Source organism: Gymnoscopelus microlampas (genome assembly GCF_963454915.1).
Source record: "Gymnoscopelus microlampas genome assembly, chromosome: 13".
NCBI classification, from domain to species: Eukaryota; Metazoa; Chordata; class Actinopteri; order Myctophiformes; family Myctophidae; genus Gymnoscopelus; species Gymnoscopelus microlampas.
This window is the reverse complement of record NC_139950.1, coordinates 38,371,967-38,391,826: the sequence shown is the minus strand read 5'-3', so window position 1 is coordinate 38,391,826 and position 19,860 is coordinate 38,371,967. Positions and strand designations below refer to the sequence as shown.

At 41.4% G+C, this 19,860-nt stretch overlaps 1 protein-coding gene across 19 annotated transcripts in view; it reads left to right on the top strand.

The window, feature by feature from the left end:
• dst (dystonin) overlaps nt 1-17,508 on the top strand; it is a 146,955-nt gene extending 129,447 nt beyond the window's left edge. For 9 of the 19 annotated variants that reach the window (XM_084076809.1, XM_084076792.1, XM_084076796.1 and 6 more), the window contains 19 exons: nt 1,309-1,478; nt 1,776-1,935; nt 2,036-2,230; nt 3,131-3,259; nt 3,916-4,059; nt 4,810-4,998; nt 6,128-6,254; nt 6,447-6,610; nt 7,157-7,319; nt 7,882-8,036; nt 8,152-8,226; nt 8,475-8,492; nt 9,360-9,476; nt 11,063-11,180; nt 11,775-11,891; nt 13,247-13,437; nt 14,508-14,618; nt 15,554-15,680; nt 16,401-17,508. In XM_084076809.1, the coding sequence (XP_083932935.1) occupies nt 1,309-1,478; nt 1,776-1,935; nt 2,036-2,230; nt 3,131-3,259; nt 3,916-4,059; nt 4,810-4,998; nt 6,128-6,254; nt 6,447-6,610; nt 7,157-7,319; nt 7,882-8,036; nt 8,152-8,226; nt 8,475-8,492; nt 9,360-9,476; nt 11,063-11,180; nt 11,775-11,891; nt 13,247-13,437; nt 14,508-14,618; nt 15,554-15,680; nt 16,401-16,657 (2,727 nt within the window). In that variant the 3' untranslated portion in view covers nt 16,658-17,508. The remainder of the gene's footprint in view (nt 1-1,308; nt 1,479-1,775; nt 1,936-2,035; nt 2,231-3,130; nt 3,260-3,915; nt 4,060-4,809; nt 4,999-6,127; nt 6,255-6,446; nt 6,611-7,156; nt 7,320-7,881; nt 8,037-8,151; nt 8,227-8,474; nt 8,493-9,359; nt 9,477-11,062; nt 11,181-11,774; nt 11,892-13,246; nt 13,438-14,507; nt 14,619-15,553; nt 15,681-16,400) is intronic. The other 10 variants (XM_084076801.1, XM_084076808.1, XM_084076800.1 and 7 more) reach the window with 8 other exon arrangements.
• The last annotated feature ends 2,352 nt before the right edge of the window (nt 17,509-19,860 follow it).

Here is a 19,860-nt window from a genome sequence, read left to right as displayed (position 1 = left end):
ATACAGGAAAACAACTGATGCATGCCGCACCATTTATCACAACTGTTAATTATTAGAACAGCTGCTGGCTTCACCACTGCCTTTATAGTGTAATGTACGATGGAGTATGTATGACTATTCCAACTGTGAGAGCTATTCATAGGAATTAGAGTGTATGTGGAATAATGTGCATTTGGAAGTGTTATACACCTCTCTCCATTGTATGTACAGTACACTGTTTTGTTTGCATGGTGTGTGTGGAGACTAATCTTATCATAATCCCTGGATGAACGGAATGGATTATGGGCGTGCCTGCTGCTGGATTTAATCCATGAAGAGCAAACGCTCTTTGAGTTATGACCCCCGCCGCCTCCCCATTACAGTATACGGCCTTCTTAATGACAGTTCACTAACGTTAACAGGGGTGACATATTTTTGTAGGCCAACCAGGAGGTTACCTCCGACATGGGTTTCCAGTGCATATTACAATTTTTTTGGGGGCGTTTTGGATTAAGGTCCACGGCTCACAGACAATTAAGGTCAGGAAGAGAAGGATGAGGCTGGCTGTGCACAGTGTCAGACACACGGAACTGGTGGTGAGTGAACTGACACTGTGGGAGCCAACCCAAGGCACAGCTACTGTACAGTAGGCTGGGGAAGAGGCACACCACCTACAGTATGTAGACACACTGTGGCGTGACAGCAGAGCCAGCAGCAATGCAGCGCTCCGGACCCTGATGCTGGATAGGAGGGAGTGGAGGGTAGATATCCAGGACTTGGTGGCGGCTAGCCTGTACTCTCGCATCGCATTGAATAAATCCTATATTAAAATTGGCTAATGGGAGGACCGGCTGGCCGGCAGGTGGATATCGGTCGGATCGGCGGTGTGACGTAGGTTTGAGGGCTGCATAGCGGCCTGAACCTCTACTAAGCTCTGTAGCAAACAAAGGCTTATGGCCTTCACACATTAAATGTCAAAAATCTTTACAAAGGTGTTGATTTGTTGAGCAAAATGTTTGTTCAACAAATCAACACATTTGTAAAGATTTTGTAATCAAAGATCTCCTTGGGGAAATCTTCTGAAGGAACTCATTGCAACCTCACTTCTACAAACTGTAGCTGTCTATTCTATTGGACATGGCCAGCCTCTACAGGTCCTACTGTAAGATTATGCAGCTTGCCTATCTACAGTTAGCTGAAATAATATCAAATTCAAATGTCTGACAGCTGTGCAGCTGTGTAGTCTGTCAGTGTCAGCTATAGTATGTTTCACAGATGGATTGTGACAGGAGGACTGGTGTAATGATGATGTTTCTCACACGCACACAGGAATTCCAGAGAGCGCTGGGGAGCAAACACTCGGTATACGACACCACTGCTCGAACAGGACGCTCCCTGAAGGACAAGACGTCCCTGCTGGATGACAATCAGAAACTGGATGACATGCTGAGTGAACTGAGGGACAAATGGGACACCGTCTGTGGCAAGTCGGTGGAGAGGTGTGCATATGTCTTACTTCCATCTTATGATTTGGTTGATGTTATTTGACCTACTGTTGACCACATACCACTATGGTTTTGTTATGATCTGGCTTCCCTTTTGTGCAAACATTCTGCAAAAATAGCTGATCTACAAGCTCGCTGTGAGCTTGTAGATCTGCAGATTTTGGCAAAGATATTTGGTGTACTGTAGATGGAAAAAGGGAGGGGACCAAGTACAGACCCCTGGGGGACCCTGGTCAACAAAGTATATAGGGTTTACGTGGCTAACTATTACTGGTTTGTGCTTTTGTCTAGACAAAACAAGCTTGAGGAGGCCCTGCTGTTCTCGGGCCAGTTCACAGATGCGCTCCAGGCCCTCATCGACTGGCTCTATAAAGTGGAACCACAACTGGCTGAGGACCAGCCAGTACATGGAGACATAGATCTGGTTCTCAACCTCATCGACAGCCACAAGGTAGGATGCTACAACGTAACGGACATCTCCACAATTGTTCCTCTGTAGTTGATGTTCTATAGACGTAACTATAACATGTGTTGTGCTTGTGTTTCGGTAGGGCTTCCAGAAAGATTTGGGGAAGAGGACGGTGAGTGTTCAGGCCCTGAAACGTTCAGCCAGGGAGCTGATTGAGAGCAGCCATGATGACTCCTCCTGGGTCAAGGTGCAGATGCAGGAACTGAGCACCCGCTGGGAGACGGTGTGCACTCTGTCGGTGTCCAAGCAAAGCCGTCTGGAGCAGTCCCTTATCCAGGTAAAACACATGCCGCATGTATAATCACTTTCAGAATAGAGACAGCATGAAGTCTGTTACCTGACTACTTCTACTGTACAGTATGTCCTATATGTGCATTATGTGAACTGCATACCTGTATTGTACTGTACCATTGGACTCTAACGAATTCATACTGACTAAGCGGCGAGGTTCAATGCATTGTCTAATGTCTACTATGGCGAGGAGCGACTGCTGCTTTCACCGCTGTGGCACGAGACAAACAAATCAGAGTGGTAAAGTTGAGAAAAGATGCTGCAGTGCGGCGAGACAGAGCAGCAGCCAACCAGAAGCACGCTGTGCTCTGAATTGGTTATGGACTAGGCCTACACACTCAAATTTAAGTGACTAAATGGATTACTGTATGGAAGTACTGAATATTGATAACAATGCCGATGTAGATGTAAGCTAGCAGTTGTAGATGTGAAATGAATCAAGATTGAGCAACTGCATGGCAGATTTCTTACTTACAATATACGGTATTTATAGTTTACAAACAATCTGCCAGAGATGAGCATCAAGTGTCTGTACGTCTCCTCCCCGTCTGTGAGCTCTGCTGCCGGGCACAGCTGTGCTGGCTTGAGCCGGTCAAAGCAGCAAAGTTTGTGCTGGACCACAACTCGCACATTTACGAGGGTGTCACTCATATTTTGGACATGCCCATTTAGCAGAATTCTGCATTACGGAAATCCGCTCTTTGTTGCTGGTGTGAATCACTTCTTGTTCTTGCTATTTGCAATCATGCACCTACCAAGTGCAATGTCTATATGTACGATGATATCTTTTTCTTTTCTTTTCATTTTGCTTTATTATTATAATGTGTGTGAGAGTAGTGTATGTGAACGTAGCTGGTCAATAAACAGACTGTGATTGTGCCCTCAGGCAGAGGAGTTTCATTCTACCGTTCACATCCTGCTGGAATGGCTGGCGGAGGCGGAGCAGAGCCTGCGTTTCCATGGAAACCTGCCTGATGAGGAAGATGCCCTCCAAACACTGATAGAGCAACACAAGGCAAGAACAACTTCAACCTTTTCCATTTGTACACTGAGGATTTTAATGTGTATTTATCATCAGTTAAAATAAACAGACATGTCCTGATATATATTTTGGGGAAAGTGAAATGGCTGTATTCACGAGAGTTGTCTAAACAAAATATAGAGGTCACCAATATCGGTGTAACATGAGTGATAATGATACTGCCAGCAAGCAAAGTAAGTTGGGGGGTTGGGGGGTACCGGGACTTGTTGTGTATTGGCAGAATCGGCTTTGTTTGAAGTTGTTTATGAATTTATGACAGATTTCTATACAACCGAAGTTTCAACTACTTTTAAGCAGTGTATATAACAAAGATTTGTATGGGTATTAATTTCTTTTTTTAATGATGTGGTGAAATATGCTTCCATTCTTTTCTCATGAGGTATTTTGTACAGAATATTGAGTAGAAGCACTAAGTTCACACTGACAGATCCTACAAATTGTTTGCCAGTGGAGTAATGGCTCCATGCTGATGACTCCATAACAGACTTTATTCTTAGCTGTGATCTCATCCAGTTCAAAATAGCCTTTCTTCATAATAATATTAAAACAGAAACAAATATTTTGCCACAGTCACCTGGTAACGCTGTCTCAAATATAACATTTCTGTTTGCTGCTTATATGATATGAAGGAATTCATGAAGAAACTGGAAGAGAAGCGAGTGGGCCTGAACAAAGCAACCATTTTGGGAGAAGCTATCTTGAGCATCTGCCATCCAGACTCCATCACGACCGTCAAACACTGGAACACCATCATCAAAGCCCGGTTTGAGGAGGTCTGTTCACACCTGTCTGCTTTGTACCCTGCTCATCCTGTTTAACATGGGCACTATAGGTTTTCAAAAGTTTTAAAACAATTTCAAAGGTTTCCAAAAGTTTTTAGTAGCCACGGTATAAAATAAGGCTTAAGTGGTTAACTACAATATACCGTATATCACTCAGACATTTCAACCCATGGTGGATCTTCATCAGGTCAATAAGATCCACCATGGATCAAACATTGCCTGATTCGTTCATTTCTTTAAATAAGTCTAAACCGTAGCTCAGTGTGTGGGTTCTATACTTAAACTAATTATATTCTACTTTTAACCTAGCAGCCACTGTGTTCCACATGTGTTTTTTCAAATTCTGGAAAATCACAAATAGAGACGATGAATCTGTCTTCTACTGCAGGGGATAGATTCATGTTAATGTGTATTTTCAGACATTTAACCACTTAAACCTTCAATACTTAGTATATAAACTTAACTTGCACTCTGTGCTTTTCCCCCCTCTACACCAAACCTTGCTGAAAATAGCCGATCTGCTATTTTGGCTAAAGCTCCCCTCAGAATAGGGATGCTAGGGTTCAAGTGGTTAATGTAAAAAAACAAATCCTATCACACAAAGATTTGGTGCCCCCCCCTGTAGTAACTCTGAGGACCCCCCCAGAGGTCACGGACCCCCTGTTGAAGACCCCTGTTTTAGTGTGTACCTGCCCAGCTTTGATCTGTGTGTGTTTTTTGTTTGTTTTCTCTCTGTACCAGGTTCAGGCTTGGGCCAGGCAACACCAGCAGCGTCTGGCTACGGCCCTCAGTGAGCTGCTTGCCACGCAGGAGCTTCTGGAGGGGCTGCTGGGCTGGCTGCAGTGGGCTGAGACCAACCTCAATGACAAGGACAAGGAGGTCCTGCCACAGGAGATGGAGGAGGTCAAAGCCCTCATAGCAGAACATCAGGTACAGTAAGAGAGGACCATATACTGTACAGTACATCATTAGCAGGGGTGCACATAACTTTTTAGGTCTGGTGCGCAGAAGAGCACCTGGAGATGTGACTTGGTGCGCATGGTCCCGTCCCGTCTTGTCAACGGGGGGGGGGGGGGGGGGGATTCAGCACGGTGCCCACCGGACAGTTTTATCGGGGGGGGGGGGGTGCTGCGCGAGAAAAAAGGACGCTCTGCTTCTAAATTCCGATTTTCGCGTTTTTTTTTTCTCACGCTGTTAGGTAAAGCCCCCAAGGTTGGTGCCCTGTGCTGCTGCGCTGATTTTATCCGCCAGATTGGGACGTTCACGGCATATTTTGCACCATTACGGTGCGTTCATCATCGGTGACGAGTGCCTCTAACAGCCGCTGCTGGCTGCGTGCACGCAGCGAGCCAATGCGAGGCGATGCGAGGCGACGCGAGGCAACACTCATACAATCACGTGCAGCATGCGTCCTCTACCCCTGCGCCTAATGGCTGTACATGGGGCCGACGGGTGCTTTAGCGTGATTGTGTGAGTGTAGCTTCAGGAAGTAAATTCCTAGCCTCGATCTCCAGGCTTTTATTTTTTAGTTTTGCTAAAAAATAAAAGCTTGGAAATTCCTGTCCCAGCTGTTGGTGCGCAAAAGCGCCTCGCGTCGTCTTATGTGGTGCGCATTTTTTATTTTGGGTGCGCATGCGCACCTGCGCACCAGTTATGTGCACCCCTGATCATTAGGGTGTATTCTTTTTCTTTTTTCCTTTGTTGCCACAGTAAATGCAGATAAAATATTAATTCAGTTCTTTCTGATTCTGTACTTATATCCGATGTCTCAATCAAGTTTGGCAACTATTTTCCACTTCCGTGCCATTTCCATGGACATTTTCTGTACTGTAGTTAGTAGACACAGTAGATAGACAGATATACAGTAGATAGACAGACCTTTATGATTGATCCCGTGGGGGAAGTTTGGTTGTCATTGCAGTACAGCAACTTGTGAAACACGGGGCAGATACAGCTAGAGTACAAATGATACAAATAATAAAAAATTAAAAGGACGAGCAGTGTAAGTGTACATTTATAAAATACAGAAATAGAAACTTCTTATTGCACAACCCTGCAGACCTTCATGGAGGAAATGACCAGGAAGCAACCTGATGTGGATATAATCACCAAAACACACAAGAGGAAAGCATTGGAGCCCCAGATGCAGTCACACATCCCTGTGCTGGAGAAAGGAAGAAATGGAAGTAGGTGCCACACGAATGCCTCATAAAGACCATGACCTGAGCCATCTGCTAGAGTGCTGAGTCAGCAAACATCCTTATCCTGTCTTGTTTCTCCATTATGGCCACTGGGGTGATGTCATCTCCAATCTATTCCTGTGTTCTCTCTTCTTGTTCTACTTCATAATGGTGTTGTTTGTGTTTTTTCCACCAAAGGAAAACGTTCGCCCACACAAGCCATGTACCCGTCACCTACACAAGCTCCCATTGAGACGAAGAACCCCAGGGTCAACTTACTGGTCAGCAAATGGCAGCAGGTGTGGCTGCTGGCGCTGGACAGGAGGCGTAAACTCAACGACGCCTTGGACAGACTGGAGGAGGTAACGGAGCAAACCCGTGACCCATCAACACTGACTTAGTTACTGTTTGTATTTAAAGAACCGCTTAGGCTCTACAATACCTTGTTGTATGACAAATCGATCTACAAGCTCACACCAATGCAATGATTAGAGAGCTTGTAGAATGGCAATTTTAGCTCGTTTTTAAATTTGGGTTTTTAAATTAGGTTATTATCAAAGATAGAAAATGGAATAAAAAAGTATCAGTCTACATTTCCCAAAAGGAAATGCATGTATATAATTCAGTCTGACCAGAAGCAGGGATAAAACATATCCTCAATGGTGATAAAAGCAGGGGGAGATGGAAAGCAGAGGCGTGGCCCCCTCCCCCACGCCCCTCTGCAAATCAAAACCTGTATCGACCCATCAACACTGACTTAGTCGTTTCATGGAAATTCTTTGCTCAGATGCAGTTTTATTATCCAAGCACAAGTACATGCAAGCACATTTTCATAGACATATTAGTGAGAAGTTTGTCGTTGTTTCGTTGGCTCATGCCACGTTTGTCCTTTATTTTGACCCGTCCAGTTGAAGGAATTTGCCAACTTTGACTTTGACGTGTGGAGGAAGCGATACATGCGCTGGATGAATCACAAGAAGTCACGTGTAATGGACTTCTTCCGTCGCATTGACAAGGATCAGGATGGCAAAGTCACCAGACAGGAGTTCATAGAGGGCATTCTCTCCTCTAGTAAGTAAAGTACATCACAGTAGTGATTCCCTGTTTATTTTTGTACAGATATGAATACATATAGGTGTGCCTTGAGATTTTGACTTTCCCTGTGCCTTGGGTACAAAAAGTTTTAAAACTATTGTGCTACATAAGCTATACACTTCACTGCACTGTACTACACTACACTACATATAACCCAAATCTAGAATAATGGGCCTTAGACCAGTGGTTCTCGAACTTTTTCAGGTCAAGGATGTATTTGGCCGCGGACCCCCATCTCAAAATATTTTGTTCCAGGGACCCCCAGCAGCAAAGATTTGAGTTACAAATGCTTTAAAAATATATATATTCAAAGATTTGCACACTTTTTCAAGATTTTTGAAAAATAGCTCATGTGCGAGCTTGTATATCTGCTATTTTTGAATAGCCAAAGTATAAAATATGGATAAAGGGGTTAAAATGATTGTGACGCTTTATTAACTCATTTAGCTGGGGACCCCCTGGTACCCCCCAAGGACCCCACTTTGAGAACCAATGCGTTAGACTGCTGCTCATTGCTTTAATTTCTGCCCCTTCCCAGAATTCCCCACCAGTCGCCTGGAGATGAGTGCCGTGGCAGACATATTTGACCGGGATGGTGATGGATACATCGACTACTATGAGTTTGTGGCGGCTCTGCACCCCAACAAAGAAGCTTACAAGCCACTGACAGATGCAGACAAAATTGAAGATGAGGTAACGTGAAGTGTCTTTGACCTGAAATGGAAATAATGGCTCCTGGATAATGGATCTGATAATTGCAGCAAGGCAACGTGATTCCGGCTAAATCAAGTTCTCTTGTGTTTTTTAGGTTACACGTCAGGTGGCAAAATGCAAATGCCCCAAACGGTTCCAAGTAGAACAAATTGGTGCCAACAAATACAGGGTAAGGTCAACCTATCCTCCCACTATTATTACCTGATAAAAATCGCTGAAACCTTAGAGACGCGTCACATGTTCAGACAAATGCTAAGTAATACGATGCATGTCAAATGTTTTTCACCTTGACATAGATTTATTTCACCTGATAGTATAAAGTTACACGATTCGTGAAGGTAAGTTTCTTTTGAACAACAATAATGCTTCATGGAGACAACACCTAATGAATGTTTGTATTATTCCTCACATCACCAGTTCTACCTTGGAAACCAGGTACATGTGACTGCCCTTTTGTTTGTTGTCCTCCTAACGTGGTTGTGTGTCTAATCAAGCCTTCTGGTATTTTCATTTTACCATGTTTGTTTTCTAATTAACGCTCACTGACGTTTGCAGAATGGAACTCAGAAGTAGATCAAGCACAACAAATTATCACGTTCACTGCTCCGCAAATGTTAAGATTAATTAAATTAATGTCCTATTCCACTTACTGTATCTATATTATGAATGAAATGTAATCATAATATGAATGGAAGTGTAACACAGTACAAATGTCAAATCACTTTTGTTGAAATGACTGTTAAATTATCACTTTTTCAAGCGGCAAACAAAAGCATCACAATAGTATAATTACTGCATCTGCTTTTGAGTTTCAGGACATAATAATCTTAATGTAGGAACATGACATGTATTTTTAGTCCAGCAGTTTGGAATACAATGCTTTATGTGTGCTTGGCTTCGCTGCTTTGACATCATGGGAATGATTTACCTCTACAATGGCTGACATAACATATTATGTTTGTGTAACTGACACTATTAATTTATGTGATTTTTTTTAAGAGTTGGGCAACCTTGAGGTTTTTTTTCTTTTATTTTCTTTTTTTCCTATGAATACTTTGTTTATGTTGCTTATTGAGTTGAGTATGTATTTAAATATTGCATGTTGCAAAGTAGGATTCATTTCTGGTTTTGGGGATCTGGGCCACATGCTTTCTGAAGCTTGCTGGTTTAAGAGTAGTAACGTTACTGGGAGATGTTGGTGAGCTGGGTTAGTGGTTAACTGCAGTAGTCTGTCACTCAGTATATGCACTAGTTTTTAATGATGTATTTCCCAACAATGAAATGACATAATTCTTTTAACAGTTCGGTCTGGTTCACTGCTTACATGACTCCTTAATCGGCGATGAGACAATAGCAAACAGGGAAAATCTAAATCTAAACCCTCACCAGCACGTTGACGTTTTGGAAAGCGTTATTCTGGTAAATAGTTATTCTTCAGCTGTTTGTTTTTTTGTGCCTATTTTATTTGAGATCATTTATTCAAACTCCATACTGTACTTGATCACTCAAATCACCAGTGGCATTAAATCATTTTGTAAAATCATACAGAATTCAAAGACTGACCAGTTCAGGGGAGATTGTAACCGGCACCTGTGGAAGGGTCATCAGTGTTTTGGTCATGTCTGCGTCGTGTTGCACGGTGGTAGATTACAGAGATGTGATGAGAGCCATCCCTCATGTCGTGCTTGGTGTCAGCTAACTGCATTGGTCATGCATCAACGACAATGCATCCTTTGAATATCCAGTATGATTCCGATGTGGTGGAAAGTGCAACTAATTGCTGAGTTGCAAGAGATTGCTGCCTGATATGTTTTGTTTTGTTTTTTGTTTTGTTTGATCCATGTGTTGTTGTCATGATGTGAACATTTCTGACAGAAAGCATGCGGCCGTGATTGTTACGTGTGCTGTAATGATGTCGTCGTCTTATTGCCCAGTCAAATCCAACTGGCTGACTTCTCTCAACTTTCATCTCATGAACTTGGCAATTCACCTCGCATATCAGGCTTGCTGGAAACCCTGACTGTAAAGCTTCTCAAAACTCATGCAGAGAGACACATTGCTAAAAGACATATGTAAAACTTCTATCTTATAACGTGAAGTGTCTCTGCCTCAAACATTACTAATTGATACAGAATTCCAGGACAAGCCTATATGACTCTTTTGGAATGGTGAAGGCAAAAATCATTATACAATAGTGCCCCCTGGTGGTATGATGAATTGCCTTCAGTCTAATGTTCTTTCTTAACAGACTCAACCTACTCTACTGTAGGACCTGTGTGTGGCATTCAGTCATAAACTGGAGCCAAATACTGGTTTCGGGCAATGCCACCTGGATGGAGATATGTTAAGAATATTCTCTAAATTATTAAAACATTTTGTCCAATTACGCAATTTTGACCCCTTCATTGGGCAGGATTATGATGTTGAAATTACAAATCTGTCATAATCCTTAAAGGCTTTGAATAATACACCAAAGGTGTATGTTATACTTTAACTTTTTTTAGGTTCCGGATAATTATATTATTATAATGTTCCACTTGACTAATACTCAGATTTTCACATCACACAGGACATAATTTTCAGTTACATTATACTCACACAAACACATTGAAGAAGTAAAAAAAACAAAAACATAAAACAGTTGGATTGACCCTCATGTAATTTGTGTCTTTGAGAATGAAAACTTGATGGTGTTGTGTCAAAATCCTCTTTGTCTACTACATATATCTGCTATAGAAACAGAATATCCTAAATTACATTCATAATGTCTTTGAAAGTTTGTTCATCCCTGCATGCAAATGGCGTAATTATTTTTGAAACATTATAATTGATCACAAAATCATAGATAAAATCAAAGCTAAATCATAATAATGAAATCCAAATCAGTCTTTAGTTTCAAGTGTTGCTTAGCTTCCAAACACAGTGAGGTGATGAAGTGTTCAAACCAAGTGTGGGGTGACTTTTCACACTTTGCCCTCTGTTTTGCTCCCCCCTCCCCGCTGTAGTTCGGAGACTCCCAACAGCTCCGTCTGGTGCGCATTTTGCGCAGCACTGTCATGGTGCGTGTGGGAGGAGGCTGGATGGCTCTGGATGAGTTCCTGGTGAAGAATGATCCCTGCAGAGGTAAGGTCAAGCCCTTCACATTGCAACACAGGGGTGCTTCAGTGCAAGTTGTAATACATGTACTGGTTAACAACGTGTTGATTGCATCATTTATGACACGGTGTCCATTAAAGACAGATGTATTTTCTATTTTGGTATACTGTGTGATGAAAGAGTTTTTGTACTTGGAATAAATACTGTATAACCATAAGCTTGTTCTGATCCTTAAAAGAACACAATTCCTAGAAATGTGTTCATTATTGTCTACCTGTATTTGATATAGGTGATTGTATTGTTGTACTAGTCCTTTTATGTTTTTTTTATGTACTGAGGTGACTGGAATCCCCCAGGGGTCTAGGCATTTTCCCTTTACGCTAAATATTATTGCGGGACATTAACCGATCTACAAGATTGGAGAAGAAGTCCAAGATGGGCACTGTGGGATAGCACAATGCATTACAGTACATGTGATTAGCGGTAATAAGTACATAAAGTGAGGCTCTGTAATGAAAGTTTATTACTATGTCCCTGTTTCTGCTTTCTATAGTGATTTTGTGTTTTCTTGCTAAACATTTGGAAAGTTGTATCATTTCTATGTTATATCGTTTCTTCCAGTTCATCACCACGGGAGCAAAATGTTGCGCTCGGAATCAAATTCTTCAATCACTCAGTCTCCTATAGGTTGGCAAATCACACACTTTCTGTCCTTGCTCCATGATCCCACTGATGGTGGTATGTGTGTCGGCACATCCGAGTGTGTGCTTGTGTTTGTGATCTCACAGAGAATGGTGTTCCCATAAAACAAGTCCATTCACAGTGGAAGTGCATTTCACTGTGGATATGATGTCATGCATGCTGTTCAGTCAATCATCATGTCGTTGAGTTGCTCAATACACCTGTGGATCTAAACCCCTCTCTCTCTCTCTCTCTCTCTCTCGCTCTCTCTCTCACTCCCCCCCTCTCTCTTTCTCTCTCTCTCTCTCTCTCTCTCTCAGCATGTCACAAGCAGTTCTGCACACAACTTCTTTTTGCAGTGCTGTTTTAACATTTTGCTTGACAATCAACAGTTTTACTAAGATAATTTACAGTATAAATGACTCAACGAACTTTCAGGTCTGGCTAAGATTGTAAGATACACTTTTTTGGTGATGACGAGTTGCTTCGGCAAGGAGTTAAAATTATCTTTGCCAAGATAATTTTTTGGATTGCTTATTCTTTGATGATTCGACTTAATGTAATGAACGATGCAAAAACTTCTAATTATTATAATTATAATTACTTCTAACTAATTATTCTGTGTTGTCATATCTGAATATTTCCTCCTGCAAATAGGGTTTTCCATTCTGTTCTCATTTGATATTGTGTAGAGATTTGGACGCTACGGCTGCCAAGCACTGTTACTTTTGATTTATTTGGATTTCTAAGCTCTTATGAAACCAAACAAAGCAGCATTGCTTGTTTTGGTTGATGTTATTTATTGTGCTACAACAGCTGCAGCGATGTTTTGATGGCATTCTGTTTGACAGAATGAAACTGCATGTGTTTTACCATTCACTGTATTTCATTATTTGCATAATCCCACATTTCATTAAAATCTGGGTTATTCTTAGTTGCGCGCGGGCGGGTGTTGCACACCAATAATTGCTTAGTTTTGTTAAACCAATGTTTGTGTAGATGTATTTTTTATTCTATCAATTTGTCCGATGTATTTAGCTTAGTTAAACCAATGTTTGAAAATGTGTTACTACATTTTCTTTTTTTCTAAACCTAAGTTGTTTCAAAAAGGGTAGGAAAAATAAGCCTCGGCTTCAGCCTACACCTTTTCGGATTCACTTCAAACTTGGCGTGTGTAGTGGACTACATTTTTTTTTTTAAATGGACCGAAATAAAGATTTACCACTAATAATAGCTGATCTACAAGCTTGTAACGCTTGCGCAACTAAGTATAACCCAGGCTTTGCCCACATTTGTTTTTATTCATTGTAAATACTGTATGTGAAGCAGAACTTGGCTGTCCATCCACGTGCATTCAAACTGTACTGTATGTTAGTTATTACAATATACTAATTTTGAATATCATCTCTTAGCTAAAGGCAGGACCAACATGGAGCTGCGGGAAAAGTTCATCCTCCCAGAAGGCACCACCCAAGTGATGGCGAGCTTCCGCTACCGGGGTCGAAGGTCACGGCCGTCATCCAGAGGATGCTCGCCAACCAGGTCCAACTCCAGCCACAGCTGCCCCGCCCCGACAAACCCAGTGGCGACCAGTACCCCCAAAGTAAGTCATTCCACACTGGAAGCAAGTAACAGTATGTATGTTGTGCTTTTAAGACCGAGGCGCATTCATCTCTCAATAGCGACAAATGCACAGAAAAGTCACAAGTCATCACAGTCATACACATCAAATATTCCCAACCATGTTTTCTTTTAATTGTTTCTGTTTGTCCTCCTCGTTTCATTTTGTTGTGGTTTTCTTTCTTGTAGTTCATGTTCCTTCACTTCCTGTAGTTTTTTTTTTAAGGGGGATGAAACCCTACGGCTGATTTTGTAGTTTGTTTTCTGCTTCAGGTTAAGAACTACAGCACAGTAAAAACTTGTACGCCGCGATGTAAGCAACGCAGCTGCAGCTGATACAATTGATAATGGGTGTGTTAGATTTAGGTGTGGCATTATTGTCTTAATGTCTTTGCTTGCACATTGGCACAGTCTTGACACTGGGCACAGCTACATCTAACACACCCATCATTAACCACTTAGTGACCTTATTCTGAGGCAAACATTCGGTGAAAATAGCTGATCTACAATCTCACACCGTGTAGGGTGAAAACAGGAGGGGGTCTAGGAAGACTCCGGTCAACTAGTGTAATAGGGTTTAAAGGAATAGTTCACCCAAAATATGACTTATTTTATATCAATTACACGCCCCATGAAGCCTTCAATTGATGCCTGAGACAATAATTTGATGACCGGCGGAAAGATGCTAATGTGTCCGGTAGGAGACTCAAAGGAGACTCTTTGAGTCTCCTACCGGAGAGACCGCCGGTCATCAAATTATTGGCTCAGGAATGAGACAAAAACAAAACAATCTCGATGAATTCAAGACTTCATGGAGTGTGTAATTGATAAAACAATAAGTATTTTTTTTGGGTGAACTACTCCTTTAAGTGGCAAATGTTATTAGCTGCAGTTGCGTTGCTAACTAGGCTGCCATGTTTTTAATCTACTGTCGTTTTTGAACTGAAAACCAGTGAACAAACTACAGAATCAGCCCACTGTTGGGTTTCATGCCCCTTTTCATTTCTCCATGTGAATCCTTGTCTGTGTGTTTGATCTGCCGTTGTTCCTCAGACTTCCCAACAAGTAAGCCGTAATTATGATAAGCCTTGGCTTACAAACAGCAAACCCTCCACTCCTCTTAGATCATCAGACTCCTTTGAGAGCCAGGGTTCATCCTCTGAGGTATAGTGAACAAGAATAAAACATCATGTGGGAAACTTCCAATGTCTTACCTAACCACTGCCTCCTTCCAGCCAGCTGAAATCCAACGCACCTCTGTGAACAACTGACATGTCATCATGCTTTATTCAATTATTCCACATTTGCTCTGCGATGACAGACATTAACCACATTAAGCCCCTATATGCTTTGTTGTATGACAAATAGAGAAAACAAAAATTACATTTAAAAAGATTTTAAAATAATTGTATATTTTCTTTGAAAGTTTTTGAAAAGTTTTTTTTTTTTTTAATTTCCAAACATTTGAAAAATATAAATAGAATGACATGCCCAAAATAGGGTGAAAGTATAAGTCAATGATTCCAGATTCCAGACAAAGTTGTTTCAGGGGTTGCGTGGTACTGCATTACATAGAGATTTCAGTTGGATCGGTGAGCGCTAACATGATCAAGTACTAACTGAGTGTCTACCATAAGTCTTTGCCTGAGAATCTAACTTTCCCGTAACACAGCATATGAATTGAGATTTTTTTTAATGCGTTTTTTTTTTTTAATAGTGCTTATCAACTACACAATTTTAACTCGCTGAGGATGTTAACCACTTGAACCCCAGCATTCATATTCCGGGGGGAACATTAGCCAAAAATAGCTGATCTCCAAGCTCACAACGTTGTGAGCGTGTTAGAGATTTGGTGTGGATGGAGCCAACTCAGGTCCAGTGTACTAAGTATTGAGGGTTTAAGTGGTTAACCACTGTGCATGAGAAGAAATGATTACGCCTGTCGATGAGGGTTAAAAACAAAAAATAATTAAATGACGGTTGCAATAAAGGTGTTTAAAATGTTTTTTACCATGAATGGATAATTCTTTTGTGTTGATTAAAGGGACTGCCATGTTGATATCATATGAGAGCTGTAATGGAAGCCCTGTGTCTTACAGAGTACACCGGTTCAGGGCAGCAAACTGCGTCTTCCTGGATACTTGTCAGGAAAAGGCTTCCAGTCTAGTGAGGAGGGAACCTTGATCAGCGCCGCTGTGATGAAGGCCCGAGCACAGACAATAGGAGGTGAGTAATCCTCGTCATCATGATATCATATTCTCCTTGGACCTGTTCTACTGTAGCTTAACTGGTTCTTCTTTTCTTTTTTTGAGAGAGAAAAATGCTTATATTGTACATGAACATACGTATATCATTTGTACATACAATATCTGTTAAAACAATAAAGCTCAAGAGCTTATTTCCATTGTCGCCTTTTAAGTGTAAGTGTGTGTAAACTTAGTGTGACGTGTTGGGGGGAGTAGCAGAGATATACTGTACATAAAGAAAAATCCCGGGAACGATTCACGTCAAACTTGGCGTGTGCATCGTCAATTGCCGGTGATTAGACAACCACCGGAACTTGCCGATACACACGAGTGCGAGACTGTGGAGGACGCACTGAATCTTTGTGTCTGTGGGGGAGGTGTAGGGATCGGCTTCCCTGATTGGCCGACCCAACCCATTAGGCTTCACGGATTGGCCGAGCTTTGTGTCGCGTTTATGCCGCAGCACCAATAGTGGTAGCATGAAGAACTCCATTCTTTCACAGGGCAATGCTCGAAATGTCTGTGTCTCTGTCTGTCTGTCTGTGGCTTCATTTGTCTCCCATTTGTTCCCATGTACATTGTCAACACGATAACAGCAATTTTTCATGACATCAGGTAGGGATCCCCATAAGTGTGGTAGTGGGTATCGCACTGGGTATCGCACCAAATCTATATGATTTCTTGCAATCTGTTTCCATAGAGTCAAGGAAGAACAACAGTCGACCAGGAAGTAAAGCCGGCAGCAGAGGAAGCAGCCGCAGGGGAAGTGACGCCTCCGACTTTGACATCTCAGACATCCAGTCGGTGTGCTCGGACGCCTCCGAGACCGTCGGGGACTGTAGCCGAGCAACGCCACGCTCATCATCCCGGCAGCAGGGAGGCAAACCCTCCAAGATCCCAACACCCCAGCGAAGAGCCACTCCCACTAGCAAGCTAGCCAAAGGACCCAAGCGATAGTCGGTGATCTCGAAGAAAGAACCGCGAGGTCACTCCTCAAGACAAAAAGTAGACTGGAGATACTGATGAACTTAAAGACTGCAAACATGTTGAGTGTTATTTAAATTGTCCACGAAGATGTAAAATATTCTGTTGAGAGAAAATATGGTTTAATATTATGTGAGAATGGGATGTCATTGGCCTTGTGTATTTGTCTTAATGTATTTTATTTGTGAATAATGTCAAGTTTGGTATTATTATTTTATTTTATTGAAGCAAAACCCGAAGAAAAGAACAGAACTTGGGAGAAAAACGACACTGTATGGTAAAACATTTGTACACTAATGAATGACAGTGTGCAGGGTTGCACTCTAAAAAGTTACGCCTGATTTCTGCTTCGTCATAATGACGGAGCATAAATCAGGCATTACTGAATGTACTGTAATGTCTGTTATGCTGATGTGTGGGGTAGGTGGTGCATCATGGTTCCCTGAGAAGCACTGCATTTAACTGTCTATTTAAAGTCCTATGATATACACCCAACGTGCATTTAAAGGGCAATACAACATACTAGTAAAGTCTAGTAAACGCTGCAAAATAACATAAAAATAAAAACACTACTGAAGGCAATTTCACGCAGAAATCCCTTTATCGTTTAGCTTTGCAGTCCTCGGCAAATGCAGCCCCCCTTTTTTCTTTGATCAGTTCACGGCATCATGCGCATATTGACCTTGAAGATGTGACACTCCAGCCCTAAGTAGACATTATTTAGTGCATCCATGTCAGTGTATGATTAATTTTGGTAGAGCTGAAATGATTACTGTAACATATTTGTAATAAACCTGCTTGCGGAAAGCTACCAAGTCATACTGATAAAATGTAGTCCACTGATTTGTCTGTTCATGTGTACTCTCTCTTTCTCTCCCTCCCTCCCTCTCCCTCTCTCTCTTCTCTCTCACACAATCTCTCTCAATCACAATCTCTCTCTCTCTCTGTGGTACACAAACCTTTTTATGTCAAAGACCCCCATAATAAATTTGTATTTGGCCCACAGGGAAACTCATCTGAAAATATTTTCTGCCAGGGACCCCCATACAAGATTTGTGTTTTCAAAAATATTAAAAAATGTTCACCTTTTTCAAGATTGTTTTTGAAAATAGCAGATCTACAAACTATACTGATCTTGATTCTATAATAACTAATTCAGCTGGGGACACCCTGGAACTCAAGGACCCCTTATGGTCCACGGACCCCGCTTTGAGATCCACTGCTCTCTCTCTCTTTCCCGCTCTCTGTATCTCTCTTTCTCTAGGGTATGAGTGTGTGTCTGTGTGTCCGTGCCTGTTATTTCCCATAATGCATGTTTGCATACATGGGGGTAGGAGGAGGGAATCAAGGCGGGATTGAGTAATCTATGGATTATGGCTAGTGAATAGAGCAAGCAGCAGTCATCGGGTAATGTGAGGTCACTTGCTATAATCCTCTGTGAAAATCCTGCAGTGTAATCTAGGGCAGTAGGTCTATTCTGATGTTTGAATTTAAACAATGACGTAAATGTGCTTACTCAAGTGGACAAAGACCGGCACATGTATCAATTATACATATACCATATCTGTGCATTTATCAACATTGGACTAATTCAGTTGTAATATCTAACTTACCTTAGTCCTTCTTCTCCAGTCAGTTGTTCTGCATTCAAAGGCTGCTCAGCTCGGAGTGGAATGTTTGCAGGTCATGTGGGGCCTAGCTGTGACATACCACATCTTTCTCTTAAAACAGTGCATGACTTTCCTGGGAAAACCATCACTGAAGCACTACTGTATGTCTGCTCTTTAGAAGAATTACAACCCAAGTTGTTACAGTATGTGCAAAGGAAACGTTGTCACATACTACTGTAATTGAAAGAATTGTTACAAGAGGTATACAGTATGTGAAAATATGTATACATTGTTCATACAAATCTGTACAAATTGTTTTGTAGGGCTTGTAAAAGATTTAGGCTACTTTGACGTACAACAGTGTTGCACAAACATAGGAAATATTGCCGATCTACAGGCTTACAATGTGCATTGTGAGCCCGTAGATTGGCTATTTAAAAAAAAGAAACTTTTGAATTATTTTGTTTTACTTTTTGAAAATGTTCTCCTATAAATGACATGCCCAAAACAGGCACGCCTGGTTTAAAGTAGATAAACTACCTTTTGAAAGCATCCAGGCCTTTCCCCAAATCCACTTTTCCCCTTCTCACAATAAAAGACATGTCCATGTCATAATGAATGGCCTGCTATTCTCCCCGCCCTGTTACTTTCTACACATGAAATATCTTGTTGCTGGACTTTGCTACCTTATAGTGAAACGGTTTGACTGGATATGAACTAACCTGTGGGAGAGGCCAGATCCCCTGGGGGCCAAAGGTGGAGTGGAGATCCGGGGTTCAGGTTCCCCTCTGGGACCCAAGACGTCTGGCTTGAATGGACCTCTCCTGTTCAGCTCAAAGACTAAGCCCCGGGATGACACTTTAGAATTGGATATACTGTATCATCACTGCAGCAACTGCAAAACATCCGCCGGCAGTCTCCTTTTGGAGTAATATGTGAGTATTTCTCAAGTTCTTTGACATCATACAAATGCAGATTTTTTTGTGATGACAGCAGAAAAGGATGATGAGATATTTTGGCTTTGCTCTGATGATGTCGAGTAATCGTTTACTTTGCCAATGACAATTTGATCTGTTTTGAATGTGTTATATATGTGTGTAATATATATATATAGATTGTTTATTTATTTGATCCCTTTAATATATTGAAACATGATATTGTCAATTGCATGCTTTTTATTTTATGCATATGGTACATTTTAGTGATTGAATGTTTTGAAAAGCTATTGGGAGGAAGAAAAGCTAAATATTTATCACAACGGTCCTTTGTTGTCAAAGTTTCATGGTGAAATCTAGATGCGTATGACGTGGTGTAATTTCTTCCAGAAATGTATTTGATTGAATATGGGATTTGTTTAATAAGATGTTTCTCTTCATGACAGAGTTTTAGATGCGCTTTTCCCAACATTGTATTATTTTAATTCAACTAATATGTACATCATGAATAGTCTTTTCTTTTCCCTGGTTCTTCAGTCTTGAATATTCTGTTTTGTAGTTATGTAGTAAAAACAAAAGTTCAGATGGATTTCAAACGTGATTTATCCAAATTATTGTTGCAGGCCCTTAT